Source organism: Mytilus californianus, unplaced genomic scaffold (assembly GCF_021869535.1).
Source record: "Mytilus californianus isolate M0D057914Y unplaced genomic scaffold, xbMytCali1.0.p SCAF_2, whole genome shotgun sequence".
In the NCBI taxonomy this organism is placed as follows: domain Eukaryota; kingdom Metazoa; phylum Mollusca; class Bivalvia; order Mytilida; family Mytilidae; genus Mytilus; species Mytilus californianus.
Window position 1 is genome coordinate 11,723,788 of NW_026262668.1, and position 24,896 is coordinate 11,748,683.

A 24,896-nucleotide genomic window follows, 5' to 3' on the forward strand; every position below is an offset into this window, starting at 1 on the left:
CTTTGTTTTATGAATTGAAGGAGTAAATTTTAGCTGTTGATATGTTTATAGATAGAACAGAATCAGCCAAATACACATAAGTAAAAAGACTAGCATGTCCTTGTATTCATTAGAAGCACTTGAATTTTTGTTCATTATCCACCTATTTCAAAACAAATAATGTGAAATATGACTTTTAGAGGATGTTTAAGTATTAACATATGGGTATATTTCCCTTAAAATTGGATATATATTATTAAATAAACTTCAGAAAATGTAAATTATTGTGTGGTACCTGTGCTTGTTAATTTACAAAAAACTGCTGATTTTTACCATTTTAGAGGCAAAAAGGTAAATTTTCATTGAAGTCACACACTTATATCAAAACACCACCAAAGGTATATTTCATTCAATGTAACAAAGAGGTCAAATGAACAATAGAATACAGACTGATTTCAATGATTTACTATATATAGCTATGACTTTATACATTTTGTTGAAATGTAGGTTTCCTTAAAACCCTAATGAACTTTTGTTATTTTGCAGCCCTTTTCTGAAATAACAAATTTAACAGATGTGCAAGAAGGAATAATTGTGAGATGTATACAGCGACTGAATGAAACATTAAGAGACGTCAGGAATGCTGCCAGAATTATTGGAGATCCTGTCCTTTATCAGAAAATGGAGGAAGCCTCTTCTATGGTTAAAAGGGATATTGTTTTTGCTGCTTCCTTATATACACAATAAATGTTACATAGTATAAACAACTAATGGATCAGTCATTTTGATATTTATACAGAAGGAGGAGGTTTACATCTGCCTGTCCTTTGGTGTTTCTGTCAGTACATTTGTCCCAAAAAATATGGTCACATTTTTCTCAGGAACTATAAATCAGAGCTTCTTGAAATTTAGTTATAGGCTTCATTTGAGAGTGCTATACTGTATTATGGGCTGTCAGTTTCATCTCTCATCAATATCCTGTTTACCGAATACTTGCATATTCTTTCACATAATGGCCATCTATGAAATTATTGTCACATTTTTTTCAGAAACTACAAATCAAGGGTTTCTAAAATTTGGACTCAACCTTCATGTGAGCATGCTATATCAAATGAGGCAATTTTACATCCAAACTCCCTTTTTACCGAATACTTAAGTGGGGTATCATTAGTGATCAATAGCTCACAGTTCAACTTGTTTTCCCTTACTCTACAGAATTTTTGTCTGATTGCTCCTTTGTTCATGCTTCCATCCTGGTTGAATTTTTATTTTAAAGGTACACTATACACAGAAACAAAGCATGAATAGAAGTTAAAAGTAATACAAGCTGCCTATTTGATATATTTTAATTATCAGAATTTTGATGTCATTTAAAACCCAATTAAATAATTTTTTTAATGAAGGAAAGTTGAAATCCTCCTGTTAAAAAATGAGTCTTTGTTGTCTTCCCATACAGTTATTCAACAAGCAGGTCATGTTGTGCATATTACTTATGATTTGAACCTTTTCAGAGATATAAATATAAAATGTGCAATTCGGGTTGATAAAAAAATGTCAGAAACAAACTAAGCCTTTTTGGCAAATAATAAAGTTCCACAAGGTAACAATACTCAGGAAGACATATCACTCTTGTTAGGCACATTATAATGACTATGAGCCAACCAGTCATTGTTCTTAATCAGTTGAGTTATGGCAGAGAAGCAGCAAATACCAGTTAAAAAGATTTTTGTTTGACCCAACAAGATGAGCACACAACCACAAGATAAGGGAGGTGGTTTGGATGATAATGAGAAACATCATCATAATTCATGAATACATACAATTTTGGAATTTCTATATGAAACCACCTTGTGAATTTTTGATTGGCATATAAATGAATTATAAACTCAAAATACCATAATAAAATATACTGATTAAATAATTTTTGAGATAAATGCAATATTTACCACTGAATATTTTATGGTTTCTTCATATATAATATAGCTTTCAACATAAAGGACTCTTGTAAAAAAGAAAAATCATCATTACAAGGCAGTGAAACAAAACGTTATGATGTTATGTCTTCTAATATTATAAAAACAATGTTGTCGTTTATAAATATAGCGTAAAATTAATTGTTTATATCCAAGTATCTTATTGTTCTTGCAATTTAGACTTTCCTTGCTATTTCATGCTGTATAAAGTGTAATAATCCATCATTTTAACATGCAAGTCAAGATGACATTGAAACATCTTATTACAAGATAGAATTTTATAAAGTTAACATCAATTGTAACATAACTTGTCAAATAAATATCACAGAATTGCTTGTTTGTCCAATTTCACATAAACTTTTTCGGCAGTGGATTGACAATCATACTTTCAATACATTCAAACACTGTATGTGGGTCTTGGTCAGCATTAATTTGTTGTCCTTGTGTATATAAATCTGCTAACTCCTCTACATAGGCATGATATTGTGATAACCTGGACTTCACCTTGCTTTCCTCATCTTTCGTATGTTTAGACAGACGATCTTTGACTTCCTGTGTCCGTGGAGGATTGTATAGGCTGTGATATCTGTCTCCTGTGATTGGATCGGTGGACCGTAATGTTAATCTCTCTATCACTGAATCATTGGGCACATTGAGGAAAAACATTCTGGAATAAAAGTAATGTCATCATAAACTCTAATTCTTACTGAGACTTTTTCTACTCTACAAATATTTTGTTATTGTTATGGCTTTTATTAATGGTTCAAATATTATTTGATCAGTATATATTGTAATATCCCCACATATGATTGGATTATTTTTACAGTGATGTCGATATGAAAATAATTAGTTAATGTAATAAACTATTTTTGGGTATTTGAAGTTTTATCTGTGTATAATTTTTTATGTTTCATTCAGTATAGCTTCAGAAATTTTACATGAACATTGAATAGCTTATTTAATCTCTCTAATTCTAAAACCTGTCGAGGAGATGTCTTTTTATGTTAACTTTTCTCAAGAACTTATAGTTTATGAGTAAACATGTGCATGTACAACTGGGAGAGTTCCTAGTATTAGGGCCTTACCTGTTAGGAAGAAATCCTTCTTTAGCAAGCATTTCTCCCTGTTCTCTGGTCCTGGGGTAACCATGTAGCACCCATCCCCTACTGACACAGTCGAGCTGGGACAATCTATTGCTCACTATTTTCTGTACAATTGTATCTGGCACTAAAAGAACAAAATATTTCTGTTTTACATAAGAAGATAACCTAACGACAGTCTAACAATGTTTATAGTACATGGAATTATCTAAAACATATACAAAAACAGATTAATTTATATTTAATCGTGTGGTATAAGCTATTCAAGAAATTCAAAAGAGAAGAAAACTAATGTTTTGGTAAGACAATCCATAAAATTTTAAAATAACAATATTTATGCAAATCTTTAGCTGCCAATTATTTCTAGTATGTCTAGGAAATAATTTTAACACTGAATTTTAACTATCAAAATGGTCATTTTTTACTGTTACAGTATTCAAGTTTGTTTATCTAATATTCTATTGAGTGCAGAAAAGTGTTTTAAAAAATTCATCTTATAGGCATGTAAAGAAGCAGAATATTTAAGTCCAAACTATGGTGCAGGTTAAATACTAGTCGCTACAATTATGGGCATTCTTTTTCATAATGAAAATCTGACAGTAATTCAATTTTGTACTAGTACATTTTTATCCTTTCTTGTTCAAATATATTACAGATTTTGTTCTTTTGTCATGTTAAGAATATACATGTGTAAAAGTGGACATTCAGAGTTCAAAGTAGTTTAAAATTCCAAACATGGCTTATGTCTTGATCATATTGAAGATTCATGATCAGGAAAAACATTTTCCCTAAGGACTTTCTGAGGTATTTCTATAAATGTTTCTCACCCATCATATCTTTGTCCACATAAGGAATAGAAGCCTTTCCTTGGTCAGTTTCATCTGCTATGGACTGTTTCACCAACTGTCCACATGATACTGAAAACATACAAAACTTTGTTCAAATACAACAGACTATCCACACAGTATATTTTTGTACTGGAAAAGACAAAGTAATTTGATCTAAAAATGTATTATTGTTTGTTTCATCCACTCCTGTATTACACTGAGTTACTGGAGAAAAAAAATGAATTAAATGAAATAAAATGTGCTAGGGTTCAATTGGTCAATTAATCACAAGATACATGGGTCTGCTTGAATCATTTCCCATTAAGTCTGAATTAACTCAGACGTTCAAAGATGCCGTCAAAGCATACAAACATGCACACCATTCATTTTATCATCATCATAGGCAGTTCATGTTAATAATACTGTACTTTGAGTTCAACCTGTCAAATACATACCATTAACAATGTTATATTTATTGGCCAGGAGAGCTGCTTGGACACCTTTCCCTGATCCTGTAGGCCCCAGTAATACAATCCTTGGGGTGTGTGGTGCATTAGATCTAGGGTTTCTACATAGATATGTGTATACTGAAAATATAAAGTTAATTAATCAAGCCTTGTAAAGTCATACTCATGTGACATATGTTACAGCTGTCAATTTAAAAAATGTATATGTGAATTTGTTTACTCAGTTTGATAGTAATTAAAATCATGAACTAAACATCTAAAACTTTAAATAGTTAAGTACAAGCATTATGCTGACAAGGCAATATATTAAATAAATTACTTTGAAAATTATAAAATTGAAAGCGGTAGCAAAAAGTATAGCTCAACATCTTGACGTCATTTAAATGTCAAGAGCAATGTGCAACATTAATTACTGTTAATACTACATTTAACTATATCACCTTAAAAACCACATCTTCAACAAGTACATTTAAAGGAAAATAATGTTCCTGTTTTCCGTTAAAATATGGAAGGTTAATATTATGTAATGTAATTAGATGTTGGTTATACATAAGCAAAACAAAAGAAGACCTACTGAGATAACTAACATATTTTGTTCAAGTTTAAAAAAAATTTATATCATATGATCAATTAATAGTTAACATACCTTGTGAGAAGACATCTGCTTTAGGTTGATCAGCATTGATAGTTTTTACTGTCTTCTGGTAACAATCTAGTACTCCATCAATATGGCGATGATATTCTATCAGTTTTTGTACCATTTCTTCCTCTTTGTAACCTGGAACTTCTTCTAGACGTCCCTGGATCTCAGGATTTGTAGGTAAATCAAATGTAGTATGGTAAATATCTCCTGTCTTTGGATCAATCCTTTTACCTTGGGCTCTTTCAATCAACACTGTATCTGGCGCATCTAATATAACTGAAATAAAAAAATCCTCATTACAAGTTGTTTAGAATCTTTGAGTTAACAATGAAGAAACACTTCCTAGATTCCCATCCTAGTTGTCCTTAAAAGTACCACCAACTGACTTTTTCTGTAATTTGCCATTTAAAAGGGAAATTGTTCCCCTACAACCTGGAAACAGTTTAAGCTAGTATCAGAAAGAGTGAGAAAAAATAAGAAAAAATCATTCTTTTTTCTTAAATTCACTCTTATACAAGTAAGTTTTTATACATGTATACCCTAATATACAAATGCAGCTTGACAAGATAGGTAATTGAGAATTTTTTCTTTTTCATGAAAAAAATCGTGAATAAATTCAAGAATCATGGAATAAATACCCACAAATCAAAATTATTTTCAAGTTCAACATTGTATCAATGAAAATGGTAATCCTCAAAAATTTTAAATAATCCTTTACACAGTGTACTAAAATTTCGGTTTTTAGCCCAGATCAAATGGAGTTGTCTCCCATTTCCTTTTTTTCATTCATAGGTACAGAGGCTAACATATAAACAAGTGCCAAAGAACTTTCTTTAAAATGTAAAAGGATAAACAAGAATTGTTCATGTCAAATCAATATCTACTAATTCTGTATACCAAACTACAAAATTAATTATCCAATCTTTCTTTGATGCATTATGCAGACAAAACTAACCCACAACAGAATACACAAAAATGGGCTTTCCGGTATAAAACTATATGTTTGAACAAGTAATTTAAATGTAGATAATTTAATTACATTAAACATTCAATTTTGCATGTATAACTCCATCTTTATAAACTACTTGTTAATTTTTATAGACTCACAGGTATAAGTTATAAAACATTGAAATTTCTGATGATTATTTTCCTTACCAAATGTACAAGTTTGTTTAGATTAACATCAAAATGATATGCTTTGCTTCATGGTATGATAATTTGATAAAAAAAAATTCTTACTGGAACCAACATCAAGAACACATTAATTTCTGAATATGGTTTAAATACAACTAATGTTCTCCAGCTGAGCCTAGCAATATTCAAGGTTACTTTATACACTGTCCAACAGTGCCCTTAAAATCTGGGTTATAACGCTAAAGTGCCCTTTCAGACAACTAGCACCCTTCTGCCCTGAGATTCAAGCTGGAACACTGAAACATTTCACTCTTTATGTCACATTAAAATGAATGCTTATAGTAGGGGGAGTGTTTGGCGCCAGCAAACACGTTTAGCCCCGCCACATTCTGTATGTGCCTGTTCCAATTCAGGAGCCTTTAATTCAGTGGTTGTTGTTTGTTGCTGTATATCATAATTGTTTTGTACATAAATCATGCTGTTAGTTTTCTCAATTGAATTGTTTAACATTTTTCATTTCGTGTTATTTTATAGCTTACTATGCCATATGGATTTTGTTCATTGTTGAAGGCTGTACGGTGACCTATAGTTGTTAACTTTTAAGTAATTTGGTCTCTAGTGGAGTTGTCTCATTGGCAATCATACTACATCTACTTATTATTATATTATAAAGTACACATGAGAGCCAGTAATGGTTTCCCACTTGCAGATCTGTTTCTTCTATATTTGACATACCTGTGTGTTTTGCATAAACACCAGCAGTTTGCAATGCTAAAGCTTGTTCTCTTGTCTGCGGAAAACCTTCCATGACCCAGCCTTTCTTAATACAGTCAGCCAGTTTCATTCTGTCAGTTAATATCTTGACCCATACATCTGTTGGAACAGTCTGTAAATAGAATATTAAGTATTATGGGGGTAAAGTTTTTAACTGTTTATGATTCATTAATTTACTATTACTAAAGATTATAGAATTTAAAATATTCCTATCAAATATTTCAATGAAAAATAATTTTCATGAAGTGCCATGAACTGAGATACTTATGTGTTTAATCCTTGAAGAATGATGTTGAGAACTATATATTTAATATGACAAGAGTCTTTAAAACTCAAACAAATGATGTAAAGACAGTGTTATTCAATGGTACATCAATACAAACAGTCCAAAAGCTGAACAGTTACTTATACTGTAACCAACTCATTTTCATGAGTAATTTATTTATGCAACTTAAGTGAGTAGAAAATAAACATCAATATAGACAAAATTTGGATCTTCTAATACATGTATATATATAAAAATATAAACAAGTCTAAATTGAAAACAACGTTCAGAAAATATAAATACATTATTAAAGGTAAAAAAAATTGTGGACATAAATAATTGCAAAATCAGATAGAAAAGGCTAAACACCGAATGAGTATCTGTGAAAATAAAAAATAAAGTGGTTTATAGTAATCAGGTAAAGAGAATATATATTTGATGTCTGAAGTAAAATGGTTTACATACAATATGTCTGTCCCAAGTCAATCCTGATACATGTACATATAAATAATAGACTAAGTGGTTGTCTTTGTTTACTTCTCAGTGTTACTGTTTGTCCTTTCAGGTAGTTGGCACTGACAGCAGCCCCTTAAATTTATTCAAAATTTGTTTACACACATGGAAATTTGTAGTTTGACATACATGTATCTGTTATAGACACTTTTATATGACTAAATACAGTTGAACTTTATAGATATCTTTTTTTTGTAGTTGGGTTGTTGTTTCATTTGTATGTACACTCCTTCATAAACAGCCGGTCTGTAATACAATACCTGTTTCTTTTTCATCATCTCCTGCACCTTAACTTTGGTGTCTGTTTCAGCTTCAGCGACCATATTGTCTTCTGTAAGATGTGCAGTTCTTAGTTTATTGGAACAAAGTTTGGCTATTGTCTTTTTACCAGAGGCTGGCGGTCCTAGGATTATGACTTGAGGAACTGAAAGTACAAAACAAAACTATTTTTTTTAAAAGCTTTTCTAATTACACAAATGTAGCTACATAAAATAATTTCTATATTAAAAGACTGGACTGTAAATTTAGAAATTAGTTTTAAGGCAAAAATGTGACACAATGAACATCACAATAATTACAACCTAAGTTTGATTTCAAGTTACACCATTTTTTTACAAAATTGATAGGAATTTTGAATTTTTTCCAATGCTGAGGAGTTACATTAGTAAATGAATGAGGCATATTCTGAATTTACAACAGGTCTAAGCTAGTAATTCTTAACTTAAAACTGATTTTTTAATGTTCATTTGATTATTATTCAAATATATTTTATAAATTCCTTTTATTGTTAAAAAAAACTGGTAAGGAAGCCTCGATCTTGAACATTTTGAAATCACTTTGGTTTAAATGAAATGTAATTAATGTGAATTAAAAAAATGTGGGTAGCACATAATAAAGATGAAAACAAACAAAAGAAATTCTGAATGTACAATGTACCAGGTTTTTTTTTACCCAAGAAGTCATATTTTGGACTAATTTCCACATCTGAATAAACAAGAATTTATGTGACAGCAAATTTAAGTGAAGCAGTAAAACCACTACTGTAAGTGCCAGTAACTCATAAATTAAACAATCCATACCATCATTGTTGTCCCTCTTTAGTAATTCCACCAGAAATGCTAGTGGATCTGAGGGTTTGTTGATTAATAACTGTTCCATTAGTCTCTGAAAGTATAATTAACTAAATTATTAAGGAATAAACTGAATATTATTTATTTAAACTTTACAAATGTATTCAATTATTTAGTTATTATGACCATGACAGCTTTACTTGAATATGATATAAATTGCCTACATGAACAGTCCATGGCTTTGCTTTATGAAATCTACTACTGATCATGGTATTAGAGTAAAATGCAGCTCGATTTCTATATCAGCAGTTTATTATAAGTACTTTGAGCTTCTGTCAGTAACTGTGACAGACTTTGTTACAAATTTTTACTTGTACATTGCCATTGGAACCTGTGGGTTTTTTGCCCATTATTGACATTTTACCAGTATTCTAGAGATTAAAGCTTCTTCTGAACGGTATCAGGTTGTTCCGGCCCCCAAGTCGTTTCGTCCCATGTTGATCCTACCCCATAAGAAAATAATGAATAATTTATGTTAACATCGGAGGATTTGGTGATATCTTTGTTTCAGGGTAAATTGAATTTGCACAAAGTATCGATGTTTAATGACAGCAGGTAAGAGAAGTATGTCTAATATTGGAGGAACATTCAGATGATTTATTTTAAATCGATACGAAAAGGAGTATAACAGAGGCAAAAGATAACAAAGGAACATTCAAACTCATAAGTCGAAAATAAACTGACAACGCCATGGATAAAAAAGAAAAAGACCAACAGACAAACAATAATACACAAAACACAACATAGAAAACTAAAGACTGAGCAACACAAACCCCGCCAAAAACGGGGGGTCATCTCAAGTGTTCTGGAAAGGTAAGCAGATCCTGCTCCACATGTGGCACATCAGCTATCATCTGTGAAATGGAAATTCCATAGCGGTCAACCAACTCCTGATGGCGTCCGTAAAATTTACGAAGGGATGATTTCAACTTCACCACTTGGAACTCTTGGTTAAATAGCTTCCTTGTGAGCAGCAATCCTCTATCAAGGAAATCATGATAGGAAAAACAAGCCTTGGAATATCATATCAACTGGGAGATATATACTCTGTATGCAGGCGCTGCTGGAATGTTGCTATATAGAAATGGAAAGTTCACAATTGGGAAGCTGAAATCATCTCTTTTGTCGTAAAGTTTTGTTTTTAACTGACCCTCATTGTTAATTTCTAGATGTAAGTCAAGATATGAGGCAGACTTAACTGTATCTGTTGTATCCTTTATCTCAAGTTCAATGGGATAGATGTGTTCAACATAGTCACCAAATTTTGAATTATTTAGTGCGATTGGTACTGCTTTTAAAGCTGCTGCATGAGCATGTAAATATGAAGTTATTTTCCATGATAACTTGGAAAAATATTTACAATCTAATTATGTTATCATCATAATGACTTGTTTAAAACTAATCACTGTTTGTAATTGGTTTGTGTATTCAACAATTATTTGGGGATCGGGAACCAAAGTAACACCAGTCGTAATCTTTTAGTTCAATCACAGTCCATTGAAAAACGTTAATTACTGCTGATTATTGTTGTTGGTACTAAATTCTGTTATATATGTTTTTATTAAAATTATGCACACACATGACACAATAGTCTTGAAAACTTGTAATAAAAACATAATCAACATTTTATATTGAATAATCATCCATACTCATTAAAGGGTCAAGGAACAGTAAATGGGCTATGTCCCAGATTTTGGTAAAATTTGGCATACAACTTTGGCATGTTGAACTATAACTGAAAATCAAATAATTATGCAATTATCACTTTTAATGACTGAAATAATACTTATTGAATTCTTTCAAAGTAGATGAACATTTGTAAAGAACGTACATAAAATCGGGGAAAATTTTCCTTTAATTTGTCATAAAATCGTCAAATATCAACTTTCAAATAGATTTTTCTTATTTTTACGTTTTGTAGTATTTTTTCACCTAGAATACCACTTTGAATGATGTATACGGCAAATACGAAGTCGGTGACCATATTATTTTAAATAATTAAAGCTCAACAGCATATTGCTTTTTAAGAAAAATTTATGAATTTGAGATTTGATGATTTTTAAAAAGACAAATTTAAGAACATTTTTCACTATTTTATTTGCTTTCTATACAAATGTTTTCCTATTTTGAAAGAATTCAAACAGTAATATTTGAGTTAAAGAAATGCATTATTTTTTTTCAGATTTTATGAAATCTTAATTATATAAATATTTGACATATTCAAAAAAATATTCCAATAAATGTCTCATCTAATGAAAATTAGATAGCCTATTTAAATATTCGTCAAAGGTACACTTTTTTACTGTCCACCTTTTATATTATTATAAAATTCATATACATTAATCTATTCAAATATTTTTAAATTGGGGCAGGATCGACTTGGGACAGATCGACTTAAGCCTGATCAACATGAAAACCTTCTGGATTGACCTTTTTCTGCACATTCAAGAGGGGCGGCATATATTTCTCTTTGATTGGTTGTTGTCTCATTGATGTTCATCCCATATCTTTCTTACTGAATAGTTTAAGTGAAAAGATATGTAGTGTGACAATTCAATTGTTAAGTCCAGTCTTGATGAAGCTGATCCAAAAGACCAAATATATGGTCAGATCATATGTTTTCGTACGTCATATGAATTCGTACTTTGAATGTTTTTTCAATGGAAATTGTTACATCAAAATGCATACTTAATAGTACGAAAACCCATGAGACGAGGATACATTGTACCAAGGATTTGTATAGTATAGTCACTATACAAATCCTTGATTGTACTAGTAAATTACAATTTAGCATTGCAGTGACACATATTAATCATATACATGATTTTCAGTGTGAATTTACTCAAAATGAGTCCTGCACTTAACCAGAAGAAGAAGAAGATATATACTAGTTTACACTGTCCAAGGTTTTGTATATTATACAAATCCTTGCACTGTCGAAACATAATAAGAAATCTACGTTTTATATTCAAACCTTATATAAATCGAATATTCCATGTTTCTCGGCATATGTTCCGAACTCTGGGGGAATAAGAAGGGGTCTTTTTGTTTGATCCATAACGGACACTTTTTAAATAAAACAGATTTTCGAATAAACAATATTATGCTGCAGTTGATGGCGTCGTGTTGCTAAGCGTATGTGTCGAACGATTTCATTGGCTAAATTTTATGTATAGTTTGCACAAAATCGGAATTGGAGATGTATATATCCGGAATATTATTTTTTTGTAGGAACCAAGGTACTATAATGTTAAAATGTAATTTTGCCGGGTAAAGCAGAGAGTTGTCTCATAGAAATATTAAACGCAGACAAAAATCGTATTTAAAGGTAGATCTGGTGTCTTCCGCCATCTTTGATTGTAAAATAGCAAAAAACAATATCGGTCTTTAATGAAATGTGCAAATTTTAAGAGAGGAATGTATTTCATTTGTAAGATTTTTCCTCTTGATAAAAAAATAATTTGTTTTATCTTATTTTTTTATTGTTTTAACAAATACAGATTCTTTTTTTTTTTTATTTGATTCGTTGTTTTTTTCATCTTTGCCATATAAGGGGAGATAACTCAGAGAGTGTATATTTTATAAAGGAATGTGGTTTTGTTATTATTTCCTGAAACCACTATCTTCTCATATTGTATCTTAAAATTCTATCGTTTAGTTTTCTCTATATCACACAAAATTGGGGTTTCTATGTATTATCTATACAAAATCTGGCAATTTTGTACAACCTGTAGCTTGAAAAAAAAAGCCCCATCAACCCATAATTTTAATTAATTTTTGGAAAAAAACATGACATAAACTACATGTTGACAAGTTATTCAAAATTTATATCAATTTAGATTAAGACCCCTCCTATCTGACTTAAGACGGTTGACAATAGTTTTACTTAAGTAAAAATAGACTTTTACTGAGGTAAAAATAATAAATTCCGAGAAGGAGGAAAATCACACTAGGTAACAAATCCTTAATTGGATTTAACAAATAATTCATATTCGTTTTCATGTATGGAGGGAGCCATTTTATTACACGTACACTGTTGCCTCCCTCGAATTAATGGGTATAACGTGGTATTTCAAATCCAGCTTTTGACACAGCAATACTCATTTTATATATTGAAAGCTTAGAAGTTTGAGCAATTTCCTTCAAGTCTGTCCATTTGGATTAACTAACTTGTTAATAGAGGATACTGTTGAACCATTGCTTCTGATATTTTAGGGGACTAATGATATAGTTTGAAACAAAACTAAAACGTTTCTTTTATTTTCGATATTGAAATTGAGACTACTTTTACACTATTTTGTACATTTACTGTAAGCAATACCAAAAATCATGTCTTCCTATACTGTTTATGACAGTGCTGTATGAAATATACTATGAAGTGCACTGAGCCGCCTATATATACTAGACATTAAAGGACAGACGACGTGATTTCGATAACACTGCTAAAAAATTTTGATACGGTATCATTGTTATTTTTTTATCTGTACTTGTCCAAGGCATTTTATTCTGTGATGCATTTATTTTACTTTCTTCTATTCACCCGAATTTTGTTCACCGTGATCGGGTTTTAAAGGTAGAAAACTGAATACTCAAAAACCATATTAATCTCGCGTTATGTTCATGTTCCTGTGTTCTATTCAAATCAGGAACATCATCAGTGGTTGTCCGGAGGCATATATCAATGTTTTTGTCCGTAAGAGATTTAGTGTTGATGGCAAATCTTTGATTGTCTCCGTTAAATCTATTTACAACTTCTCTCGACTCCACGATTAAAAAAAAAACCCTGAGATGTTATATAGACCTTGTCTATATGTGTAGGCTGTAAACTGATCACAATACGTCTTTTTGGTAGGTTTATGTGTCGTTAACTTATGTTGCTGTCTCATTGACGGTATGCCCACACCTCCTCAGTGTGTATTTTTTTTAACTTAAACATAAACAAAATTTCGAATTTAAAAAGCTGAAATTTAGAGTTTTTCAAAAGTAAAAATTTCAATATTTTAAAAGTCGAAATTTCAAGATTGTTAAAGATAAGTTATCGAAAAAAGTTAGTACTAATTTACTTATGCCTATGTCCTTAATAAGAAGACCGTCATTTTTGTTAATTTATTCCCTCATTCATACAGGTGCTGATCCAGCCATTTTGAAAGGGGGTCTAACCCCTGGAACACTATGAAACGGTCACATAATTAAAATAAAAATAAAAAGGGGGTTCCAACCCCCGGAACATACACCCGCCTGGATCCGCCAATGTTCATATTACTTTACACTGAATTTAATTATTTTCAATCAAAAGTCATGATTAGTCTTACAAATATTTGTTTTCTTATATTGGGAGATGATATGCCCAGGTATTTGGTCGTGGAACAAACTTGGCCTGACATTTCTTCTTGAATAAGTATTATGCAGATAGTATTGTCCTGGTTAAACCTCTCTTATCACTTTCATTCAAAGACATGGAATTGAAATACGTGCTTCTCTTTCTCGGTAAGTGACTTTCTTATGTTTAGTTACCTAACAAAATAAACAAAACATACGAAATAGATAAACACACATACAAATGAATAAATACTACTCTGAGTATATCATTCTAAATTAGAATGTACACTTAAGTTAGTCATATAATGAGTCAGTTTTCACTCCTGACACTGGTTTAGTTTTCTCGTCCCTAATTTCTCATAGATTGAAAATTTTAAATACCTGGGCATCATGTCGATTAACAACGCACACGCATAAAACAAACTTTTAGAGGTCAGTATACCGTCGAAATCGATTATTCCAATCATTTTTCTTTATGGTAAACTTTACGGTGGTATAAAAAGACTACAGAATGATTTGATAACGCATTTACACAATGAAAGTAAAACTGATAGGAAAGCAACGACCAATAAATATCAACTGTTCATATATACACATCTTATACATGTATAGTTAACGTAATTTGTATACTACAAGACAAGACAGGACCAGAACCATAAAACGAGTTTATTGTTACCCAACTCTACCCCTTTTTATTTCGATGAGTTGAATAACAGAAGGTTCCGTAAAAGTACACAATAAAAGTCAGAACTGAAAAAGCATTAACTCTATTGATTGATTGATTGTTGTTTGCTTAACGCATAGTGGCAATAGTTCATGTATGTTCTGGACGAGTAAATACAATAGGTAGGTCCTGCAATATAGAGTCCACCCTGATGATATGCGGAACATTTGGAATGCCACTGAAAATGAGGGTTTATTGGATAAGGACAGAATGGTTGCCATGCAACAGACCACATACATAAACGGACCACTTAAAGAGTTGTTCCAATAGTCATTAACATGCAGAGAGCATGTTACTCTTTCTACAGGAGGTATCGAGTTTAAAGCCCTCATTCTGACCGGACCTGGATGCAAATTTATAAACACCACACAGTCAAACGAACGTGCCACTTTGGCAAGGGTTTTACTACCGGTCGGAAGAAGACCAAGAGATTACCATATTTCTATACCACAAGTCAACCCTTGGGGTCCAATTAACTTTTTATAATATCAGTATTATATAACGACAGAAACAATGGTAAAAGAACAATAAAGCTATATCAAAGTATACTTACAGTTCCTGAAAAGAAAAAAAAATTGATATAATAGTCACCCCTTCTTACATTACATTTATTTTATGCTATTACCATATTTGTTCTGTAGACTTTCAATTGTTTGTTTATTATGTTTTGAATTTGTCTGTATAATATAATGATAGAATGGATTTTTTTACAGCGGCTGTATACCCCGAAACAATTGGTAAGTTAGTGCGGTGCGTCTGTTGTGTAAGTCACGATAAACAATTGAAATAGACCATTCCATTATTGGTAATGCACATAATCATTACATATCCTCCGTAAAAAGGCCATACTTGATTATTATTCCCGTTAGTCTTTTCGAGAGCCCGTAATTTTTCGAATAAAATGCATGTATGCATACATATATACTAAGCAACACAAGAGTGGCACCAGCGTTTTGCAGACCCATAAAGCTAGTGGGCCTGATAATATCCCTGCTATTTTCCTTAATAAACTCTCAGAAGAGATATCCCCCTTCCTTGTATTCTTTTTTCAAAAATCCATAAATGATGGAAAAATCCCAGAAGAGTGGAAACAGGCAAATGTTGTGCCAATTTTTAAAAAGGGAGATAAGCATAATGCAATTAACTATAGACCGGTTTCTTTAACGGCTATATGTTGTAAGGTTTTAGAACACGTCTTAACAAGTAACATTAGAAAATATTTAGATTTAAATAATATTTTAAATGATTGCCAACATGGCTTTAGGAGTAAACGTTCCTGTGAAGCACAACTTGTTATCAGCATCCAGGACATAGCCAAATATTTAGCAGAAGGTAATCAAGTTGATGCAATACTTTTAGATTTTTCCAAAGCTTTTGATAAGGTCCCCCATGAAAGGTTAATAACAAAGCTTAATTATTATGGTATACGTGAAAATAACTTACTTTGGATAAAAGATTTTTTGACAAACAGGCAACAGCAAGTCCTGCTTAACGGTGTTCAATCTTCCAAATTAGCTGTTGACTCTGGTGTTCCTCAGGGCACAGTATTAGGCCCAACTTTATTTTTGTTATTCATAAACGACCTACCCGAGCATGTCTCCTGTAAGGTTCGTCTTTTTGCTGACGACTGTTTACTTTATGAAACATCAAATAATACAAATGAGTCTCAAGCACTCCAAAAAAATTTATCAAGCCTTGAAAATTGGGAATCTGAATGGCAAATGAAATTTAATCCTGAAAAATGCTATGTCATAAATATTTCTAAAAAGTCGAAAACTAATTTATTTCAATATAAATTACATAACCATGTACTTGAATCTGTCAAAGACAGCAAGTATCTAGGAGTTACTATAAGCAATGATCTTGATTGGGGGCCCCATATTAATAATATAACTTCAAAGGCAAATAAAACACTAGGATTTTTACGTAGAAACATGAAAAATTGTACACGTAAAGTTAAAAACCTTACGTACACATCACTTGTGCGTCCGACCGTCGAGTACTCCTCACCAGTTTGGGATCCATACAAACAAAGCCAAATAAACCAAATTGAGCAGATACAGCGTAAGGCAGCAAGATATGTTTTTAATGACTATAACGATAGATCACCAGGTGCTGTCACTGGTATGTTAAACAAACTAAAATGGGAAAACTTGCAATCCCGTAGAACAAAAGCTAAACTTGTCTTGATTTATAAGATTAATGGGGGGTTGGTCGAAGTCACTAATGACGTCCTGACACAATCTGACAGGCGAACTAGAGGCCTACATAAATTTCGACATATATATACAAATAAAGACTTTTTTAAATCATCTTTTTTCCCAAGTACTATTGCTGTCTGGAACGATCTCCCAGAAACAATTTGCATGTCACCCTCCCTAGAATCCTTCAAAGGTGGTATCTCCACCTTAACATTTGGAGGTTCTAGTCTGGCTAATTAATTAGTGTATTTAAGCCACTGTACATAATGTGAATATGTTTAACATTAAGCTACAACTAATGTTATTTTAAATTGTAATTGAACTGTGGCAAATATTTTTATCTTATAACAAAATTTTCGACATCCATTTGCATGTACATAGCGCCACAGTTCCGGGATATTCCACACTCCGGCATCGGAGTCTTTCCCGTACCAGGAAGAAGAAAAAAAGTCTGTCATTTTCATATTTCACGTATTATTTGTCAAATTGAAAAAATTGAAATTTTTATTGGAAATTCATATAATGCCAATGAAGACAAATTTATTGATAACCAACGCCAGTTTTTCTCTGAAAGGGTAACAAATTAAGGTAGACGATTTAACATTTTACACAATGTGAAATGGGTTAAAATCAGAAGTAAAAATTGGGAGAACCTTTTTTTTTCTTCGTTCTGTCTTTTTTAGGGACTAGTTGTCTTAAATTTTCTTTATATTCATTCCCAATTGTTTTTCTATCTAAGTTAAAAAAAATAGATTTGAAATTGATTTTAAGGTTTTGTTCAAATTCACAATATTTTCTTTTCTTAATGTTAATATGATATTTTTTTTGCCAACCATAGGGAGGGAGGGGGTGTCACGTGCACCCGTCGACATTCCCTGGATCCGCCTCTGGATGTGTCAACATTTCTCTCCAATCCTATTAGTGTTAAAAATATGATCATTTGATTTTAAGTTATATATAAATTAACGAAGGTGTTGTGTTTTTGTAGTTGTTCATGATTTATCTTTCTATATGTTAAGGTTTGAGATGTCTTTCATGTCAAGGAGTTTTTGAACCAAAGTACTGTATCCAGACCATTCAATGTGTAGCAGGAGAGGTACGTAGTCTTTGATGTTTTGTAAACACTGGAATCAGTTATATCTATTTAAGTGTGTACAAATAACAATAAAATATAGTTTTCTAATGGATCAAAGTATTGATTGATTGTTGCTTGCTTGTTTACCGTCCAGTGGCAAATATTTCGTTCATATTCAGGAGAATAAATAAACAATAAATACATAAGCGGTTCTGCAAGGTAGGTCGACATATATAAAATGAGGGAAATTTGGACTTCCACTGAAAATGAGGATATGTTTCATAGGGACAGATGGATAAACGGATATATGGTGTACAGGTCAATTAGACATAGTCCAAATAACGTGGCAGTAAGCAGATAAAAGTCAGCGTACGGCCTTCAACAATAAGCAAAGTCTCGTACATACCGTATATAGTAATGCATCTAAAATGGTATAAAAGACACCAACATGACACAATGTGAAACAAATCAAACGTGAAAAACCAAATCCTCATGAATGACAAAACCGTGAATGAAACACAAATATGACAGGCATTGTTCATCTAAAATTGTATTTCACGTGCAGCTTTTACAATTATACAATCTATAAAGCTAAAAGTATAAGAACTGTCAGGCAAATCTTTTTTTTTTAACTTAATAGACTTACTGATTTAGGTTATAATTATACTACTCTGTCCAATCATTGAGTATGAGTGTAGTTACTGGTTTGTGTGGTTCATGTGTTCAATCATTGAGTATGAGGAATCGGAAACCGGTTTGTGTGGTTCATGTGTTCAATCATGCATTGAGTATGAAAGATGAAACCGATTTTTGTGGTTCATGTGTTCAATCATTGAGTACGAGGATGAAACTGGTTTGTGTGGTTCATGTGTTCAATCATTGAGCATGCTTAATGTAACCGGTTTGTGTGGTTCATGTACAGAATCATTGAGTATGAGGGATGTAACCAGTGTGTGTGGTTCAAGTGCGCAGAATCTTTGAGTATGAGTGGATGTAACCAGTTTGTGTGGTTCATGTGTTCAATCATTGAGTATGAGTGGATGTAACCAGTTTGTAAGGTTCATGTGTTCAATCATTGAGTATGAGTGGATGTAACCAGTTTATGTGGTTCATGTGTTCAATCATTGAGTATGAGTGGATGTAACCAGTTTGTGTGGTTCATGTGTTCAATCATGCATTGAGTATGAGGGATGAAACCGATTTTGGTGGTTCATGTGTTCAATCATTGAGTATGAGTGAATGTAACCAGTTTGTGTGGTTCATGTGTTCAGTCATTGAGTATGCTTGATGTAACCAGTTTGTGTGGTTCATGTGTTCAATCATTGAGTATGCTTGATGTAACCGGTTTGTGTGGTTCGTGTGTTCAATTATGCATTGAGTATGAGGGATGAAACCGATTTTGGTGGTTCATGTGTTCAATCATTGAGTATGAGGGATGTAACCAGTTTGTGTGTTTCGTGTGTTCAATCATGCATTGAGTATGAGGGATGAAACCGATTTTGGTGGTTCATGTGTTCAATCATTGAGTATGAGTGGATGTAACCAGTTTGTATGGTTCGTGTGTGCAATGATCAATCATTGAGTATGAGTGGATGTAATCAGTTTGTGTGGTTCATGTGTTCAATCATTGAGTATGCTTGATGTAACCGGTTTGTGTGGTGCGTGTGTTCAATCATGCATTGAGTATGAGGGATGAAACCGATTTTGGTGGTTCATGTGTTCAATCATTGAGTATGAGGGATGTAACCGGTTTGTGTGGTTCATGTACAGAATCATTGAGTATGAGGGATATAACCAGTGTATGTGGTCCAAGTGCGGAGAATCATAGAGTATGAGTGGATGTAACCACTTCAATCATTGAGTATGCTTGATGTAACCGTTGTGTGCGGTTCATGTGTTCAATCATTGAGTATGCTTGATGTAACCGGTTTGTGTGGTTCGTGTGCAGAACTATGCCTCGTGACAAGCGATCTTTTACAGTTTGGTGTTTTAGACTAGACTAAGTACTACTATATACATCTTATTCATGTTTTCCCCTCTAGCATTGCTATACAGAACAAGTGATCGATGATAATTTAAACGTATTTTATAACGTTGGGTGTAAATCTAGCCAGGTCAGTATAAATATTGCATTAAAATGGTTTCATCTTTGTTTTCTCTTTTATATATCTTGATCTAGTATGTTTGCATTTCATAAACTCAAGGAACACACACAAAATAAAATATGAAAATTCGAACGGAATGGAAAAACAGAAAAAAAACGTACTTTATTGATTGATCGGATGGTTTGGTGTTAATTTCAGTCCAGTGGCAAATAGGTCATGCATAACGTTATACTTACATGAATTGAATGTTTGTATTTTTATTTATTTGTATAAAGTAAAAACTACGATTCTAGACTGATTTTCACATGGTAATTTTTATTGTGTGTGTACTGAATAATAAAAGAACGCTATTTATTTTGAATAATATACTGTAATTTTGTCAACTAGACGTTGTATTATATATGTATTGTGTTAATTGATTTGAATTGAACAAGCTAGTGTAAAATATACACGAATAAAGCTGTCTGCCACACTCAGAGCTTGAAAAATTAAACACGGACATGATCTGTTTAATCTTTTTAATCCTGTAGTACCAGGTACTTCCAATGGGCTTGGCTTTTTTACATGAAATAGTTCTACATATTAGTCTAAAATCCGATCGAAGACTATATATCCTATCTGTGTATACGTTTGACTTAACCTTGCAACATGGACACAGTATCTGTATCCAACCAATTTAACTGGTCTTTATCTATTTATAGACCGCCACGAAATAGCACACTAGTGTTGAAAGATCTTGAAAGTGGCGTGAAAACACCAATCAATCAATTATATTTATAGCTGTGTAAAGTAGCAGTCCAAGAAGGTTTTGGGAAGAGAAGTGGACAATTACATGTTTGTGAGAAATGTTGTGATACGGACAAATGTAACAACGTGTCGTGTACACACCCACAGGGTAAGTCTAAAGCCTATATATTACTTGATTTATTTCACTTGACTGGGCGGAGTTTAACCCGTTCGCTCATTATAGACCAGTCCATCTATGGACAGGTGTTTTGGGATAAACTCATCAATAAAGTGTCCAGCTATGGTCATTGATCCGGTTAAAATATGTGAACACTATAATGTGTATTCGCAAAATAAATAATGAGACACAGCCGTTGATTTTCTTGTAAAGCGGAATTTAAAAACATGTAAAAATTGTCACATATTGGAATTTGTGGATATGAAAGTAAAACTATAACGACAACAGTTGCAAAATCTGCATTATCGTTATTCAATAATGTTTTGGTGACGCTGATAGGTGATTAGAAATCAGTTATAATTATAACGGCAATCATCCTTATCACACGCATCTTCAAATAGACTGTCATTATGCAAATTGAAATGTAAGCTCCGCCCGATCAGTTGAAAACACATTGGTAATATATAACCATACAAGAGTGATTGTTCGTTTTTTTTTAATTATTTGACTCAGTCAACACATCAATTTAAAAAAAATCGTCACACCCCGTTGGAAAAATCGCTGTTTTTGCTATCCCATGAATAGATTGTTTAGGGGAAAAAAGAAAGGAAAACAAAGAAAGTAATCCCTGAAATATGGTTTTGTTTGTTGTTGCTGTGTATCATACCTGTTTTTCGTTTATTGCTTTGTTCATAAATCATGTCGTTAATTTTGTCTTTTGAATTGTTTTACATTGTCATTTCGAGGAATGTTATAGCTTACTATGCGATATGGGTTTTGCTCATTGTTTGAAGGCCTTACAGTGACCAAAACACTTAAAGTCGTTTCTGTTGCTTATCTTCTCTTTTCAGGTACCCCTACGCATAACTGCTTACGTTGTCCAGATGTCGCTAGCCCTCTAGAATGTAAAACTTTGGGTGAATGTGCAATGGATGAGGTATTCTTTTCTTTTTTTTACAAATCTTAAGTTTGTAACTCTTAAAAGTGTATACATACGTAATTTGCTTTGTTGAATTTTGCTTTTATCGATCAATCTAATTTGAATAAAACCTCACTTTCTTTACAAGAACCAGATCAACATGAAATAGATATAAGAAGATGTGGTATGAGTGCCAATGAGACAACTCTCCATCCAAGTGGACTATAACACGCCAAAAGTTTTCGATTTTTTTAATTGATATTACAAAAAACGAGATGTGATGAACTTCGATTTATGCACAGTTGTTAACAAGTTAAAGCAATCTGTTATGATTCAGATTTTGCATGTGTTGAACAGAGAGTCTAATAATTGATCATCTGTTTTATTTTATGTTGTTTTATATATTGCATATTTATTTGCCAGCAACACATTAGTTTTAAAGAAAAATCTAAGGATTCGGTTGGAAGTATTGGGATCAAAATTTATCAACGAAACGTTTGTAAAAGTTTTTTTTCGATTTTAACTTTTTAAGTGAAGGTTCATCATTACCAAACTGTGTGCAAAATCTTACAAAATACTGTGATATGCAGTTTACGATTTCTTGGTCTTATTTACCGCTAAGTCACCATGAAATCAACCTTTTACTCAATTGAAGATATGCTAATGTCATTTTAACAGATGTGTTTTACACAAGAATTTGTGAATGCCAAGCTTGAAAGAAGATACAGTTTGGGATGTGAAAAGACAAAGGTTTGTAATCAAACTTTTGCTTTTTTTCCCTTTCAAAAGCCTAGTGTTTCATCTGCCGTGTGTTGCCAGTGGGCATATGCAAGTTTCTAAGTTAACAATTTAACAGTATTTTGATTCACCATATCTGACTACAAGTGAGTCCTCGCTTATATAGTGCTATTTCTGCGGAAGTAGAAGTGGGAAACAATTATACAACTAATATGACTAAATATCTTAATATTATAGTACGAAAGGCAATTCCCTGTCCAATAAATGATACTGCTCAATTTATCAACTTTTAAGAAATGAATGTCGTTTTTGTAAGAGGGTTATGATGGGTTTAACAGAATAGAGAATAATGGGCCAATACTGCAGAAAAATGGGCATGGAAAATAAAGAATAGAGAAAACGAGGCCCGGTCAAATCAAAGACTTTAAAATTGGTATTTGCTGAGTAAGAGCAAAGACTGGTTGGCTCGGAGTTAGAATAATGTGTCCGAGTAGGGTGACATGTCTTCCTACTGACTGTTACCTTGTGAACTAACACGTTAAAAATCCGGCTCAGCGTGTCGGTCTAATATAAAGCAAGATTAATATTCATATAACATTAACGGTTCTTGTCTGAATATGTTTTTAATTTGCAACTGGGCGTTAAACAGCCATACATCATCATCTTTAAATAGTGGTACCTGATGTACCTTAGTGTCCTTGACACATTCCTTTAAATTTTTAATATGGTACATAGATATTTACATTGACAAATTATACCGACCCTTGTGCATCATTATGTTCAATAACAGTTTAGTTTAATTTCAAAATTTCACTAAGAAGAAGTAAAGGAAAATAAAAGATAAAGCAGGGCTTTTTAACGAAATAATTGAATACTTTCCTCGAGTATAAGTTCTTCATTGTGTTTATCAAATGAAGTATCCCTTTTGTTGTCTTACTTGTATAGAAAGTTTATGATAATATGGTAACATCAGAATATATTTCCAGAGATGTGAACTACTTGATCAGTTAGTGCCGCATCAAAGAAGTACACAGTTGTGCAATCAGTGTTGTCAGAGCGCAAATTGTAACAAATATTTATGCACAGGTTAGTGTTTCTTCTTTATAAACTACATTAGAACTTGGAAATTACTTAATAAATAAATCTACAAGTAGTACTTACTTCGGAGTGATCCCAACCGAGGGACTTGATAAATAAATCTCAACTGTATATCCTGTAAGGATATTCGGTGGAACATTATCTGAATCTGCTTGCTTGGTTTTTATTGCTTGTTTGATGTCTGTTTTTTGTAATTACTTGGAGATCTACTTATGGTTCTTCGTTTGCTCCATTTATATATTTTATGTTATGGTATCGCTTTGAATGGTTAGGTAGGGGGCCATTTTGCAATTTGGTATTCTTTGTGCATGTGGTGGATAGGACCATTCTTATTTTGTTTCAGTTTCTTTTTCTATTTTTTGTTGACGAATTCGAAATCTTATAGATAGACACAATGTTTTGTGGTGTCGTAAAGATCTTAATTATATTCGCATGGTTTTAGATTATATAAATATGTTTCTTGATCAGTGTCATCTCCCCTGATTTACTGGACCTGATCATAGTATGTTGTATAGTTAAACTTTATATTTTCTCTGTTGCACTTCTAGAGAGAAAAGGGTAGGTCCAGGGTTCCTTATAAAACTATAAGGAAGGGTAACGTTATCGTATCTCGGTTTCGAAGTACATTTGAAATAAGTAAGTAAATATGTATATACTTTGAAAGCTAATTCACCGTCTATCTCTCTAATTTCAGACAGTAATACAAATGTAGCTCAAACTATAGATCCAGCAAAGACCAAATTAACAACTGTACCAGCAATACAAGTTCCTTTAACTCCCTCATTTACCAAGTCACCACCGACTACGGCTGGAAAACCATGCACAGATTCAGTTATCATTAATTGTATGGACCTAAATGCTACTGGAACATTGTGTACCCCGAATTCTCCTGCTGCAGCTACATACTGTCCTAAATTTTGTAAACTTTGCTAATGTGCCAAGTTAAACATCAATGAGCAGGAAGGAATGAAAAAATAATAAAATAATAAGTTGGTCGTTTTATCTTTC

General features: G+C 32.3%; 3 protein-coding genes across 3 annotated transcripts in view; 2 read left to right on the forward strand and 1 right to left on the reverse strand.

The window, feature by feature from the left end:
• LOC127728885 (helicase SKI2W-like) overlaps positions 1-1,932 on the forward strand; it is a 39,483-nt gene extending 37,551 nt beyond the window's left edge. Inside the window, exon 24 of the mRNA XM_052236472.1 lies at positions 526-1,932. Coding sequence (XP_052092432.1) covers positions 526-726 — 201 coding nt within the window. The 3' untranslated portion in view covers positions 727-1,932. The remainder of the gene's footprint in view (positions 1-525) is intronic.
• LOC127729233 (adenylate kinase 8-like) lies at positions 1,872-11,939 on the reverse strand. Its single transcript, XM_052236974.1, has 9 exons — positions 11,780-11,939; positions 8,755-8,839; positions 7,936-8,099; positions 6,859-7,009; positions 4,993-5,265; positions 4,335-4,466; positions 3,880-3,969; positions 3,038-3,179; positions 1,872-2,619 (listed from the first exon to the last, which is right to left on the reverse strand). Exons 1-9 carry the CDS (start codon positions 11,861-11,863, stop codon positions 2,301-2,303), a joined length of 1,440 nt encoding a protein of 479 aa, XP_052092934.1. The 5' UTR covers positions 11,864-11,939; the 3' UTR covers positions 1,872-2,300.
• Positions 11,940-14,214: 2,275 nt separating this feature from the next.
• LOC127729243 (uncharacterized) lies at positions 14,215-24,896 on the forward strand. Its single transcript, XM_052236985.1, has 9 exons — positions 14,215-14,292; positions 15,562-15,585; positions 18,069-18,145; positions 20,167-20,238; positions 21,010-21,124; positions 21,985-22,070; positions 22,731-22,802; positions 23,777-23,876; positions 24,583-24,896. Exons 1-9 carry the CDS (start codon positions 14,262-14,264, stop codon positions 24,819-24,821), a joined length of 816 nt encoding a protein of 271 aa, XP_052092945.1. The 5' UTR covers positions 14,215-14,261; the 3' UTR covers positions 24,822-24,896.

Excerpts from the sequence above, each read along its gene's own strand:
- LOC127729233 (XM_052236974.1), bottom strand. The coding sequence starts at position 11,863 with ATGGATCAAACAAAAAGACCCCTTCTTATTCCCCCAGAGTTCGGAACA. Across the intron at positions 7,010-7,935 it reads AGATGATGAAAAAGAAACAG|ACTGTTCCAACAGATGTATG; the intron begins GTATTGTATTAC and ends TTCTATTTACAG. Across the intron at positions 5,266-6,858 it reads TGTTTATGCAAAACACACAG|TTATATTAGATGCGCCAGAT; the intron begins GTATGTCAAATA and ends TTTTTATTTCAG.
- LOC127729243 (XM_052236985.1), top strand. The coding sequence starts at position 14,262 with ATGGAATTGAAATACGTGCTTCTCTTTCTCG. Across the intron at positions 18,146-20,166 it reads TTCAATGTGTAGCAGGAGAG|CATTGCTATACAGAACAAGT; the intron begins GTACGTAGTCTT and ends TTTCCCCTCTAG. Across the intron at positions 21,125-21,984 it reads GTCGTGTACACACCCACAGG|GTACCCCTACGCATAACTGC; the intron begins GTAAGTCTAAAG and ends TTCTCTTTTCAG.